Below are 550 nucleotides of genomic sequence, written 5' to 3' on the forward strand. Positions count from 1 at the left end.
AGCTGGTCGCTTACATTGATAAGTTCGTCGGGATGTGTCCGGGAAAGGAGAAGCTGGTCAAAGGATACTTTAGCAATATGAAATTGAGACACGGGGCGAACGGAACGACTGCAGATTACAAGGTCGTCCTCAAGGAGGATTTTCCTCCGAATCTCTCGGTGAGTCGAGTGAAAATTTCTTTATTGTTGATGGTAATTTTTTTTTCCTTTCTTAAAGAGCGTGATGAAAGTGGAAAAGTGCAAGTCCAAAGAGAACATGGACACTTGCGTTCCGATGTCCACTATGAAGACGAGACAGTATTGCAGATTGCTTCTGAACAATAAAGCTAACGAAGCTTGGAGCTCGTTCTTCTCGTGCATCAGACCGGTCTATCAATGTCCGATGAAGAAGGTAAGTGACACGTAATTGGTACCTTTTGACTGTCAAAATTGTCGCAAAATGACATTGACACATTGTCATATACGTCACTCAGTGACATTGACATGTTGTCATTCAAGTATATGACATTACATTGACATTGACATTACACGTTGCACACTTCTCAAATTTA

The 550-nt window shown here is 41.5% G+C and overlaps 1 protein-coding gene across 1 annotated transcript in view; it reads left to right on the forward strand.

Moving 5' to 3' along the window:
• The first annotated feature begins 13 nt into the window (after positions 1-13).
• LOC108562165 overlaps positions 14-550 on the forward strand; it is a 1053-nt gene continuing 516 nt past the window's right edge. Inside the window, exon 1 of the mRNA XM_017920397.1 lies at positions 14-390. Within this exon, the coding sequence (XP_017775886.1) occupies positions 223-390 (168 nt within the window). The 5' untranslated portion in view covers positions 14-222. The remainder of the gene's footprint in view (positions 391-550) is intronic.

The sequence above is a fragment of the Nicrophorus vespilloides genome, unplaced genomic scaffold, assembly GCF_001412225.1.
Source record: "Nicrophorus vespilloides isolate i.1.1-1 unplaced genomic scaffold, Nicve_v1.0, whole genome shotgun sequence".
Classification (NCBI taxonomy): Eukaryota; Metazoa; Arthropoda; class Insecta; order Coleoptera; family Silphidae; genus Nicrophorus; species Nicrophorus vespilloides.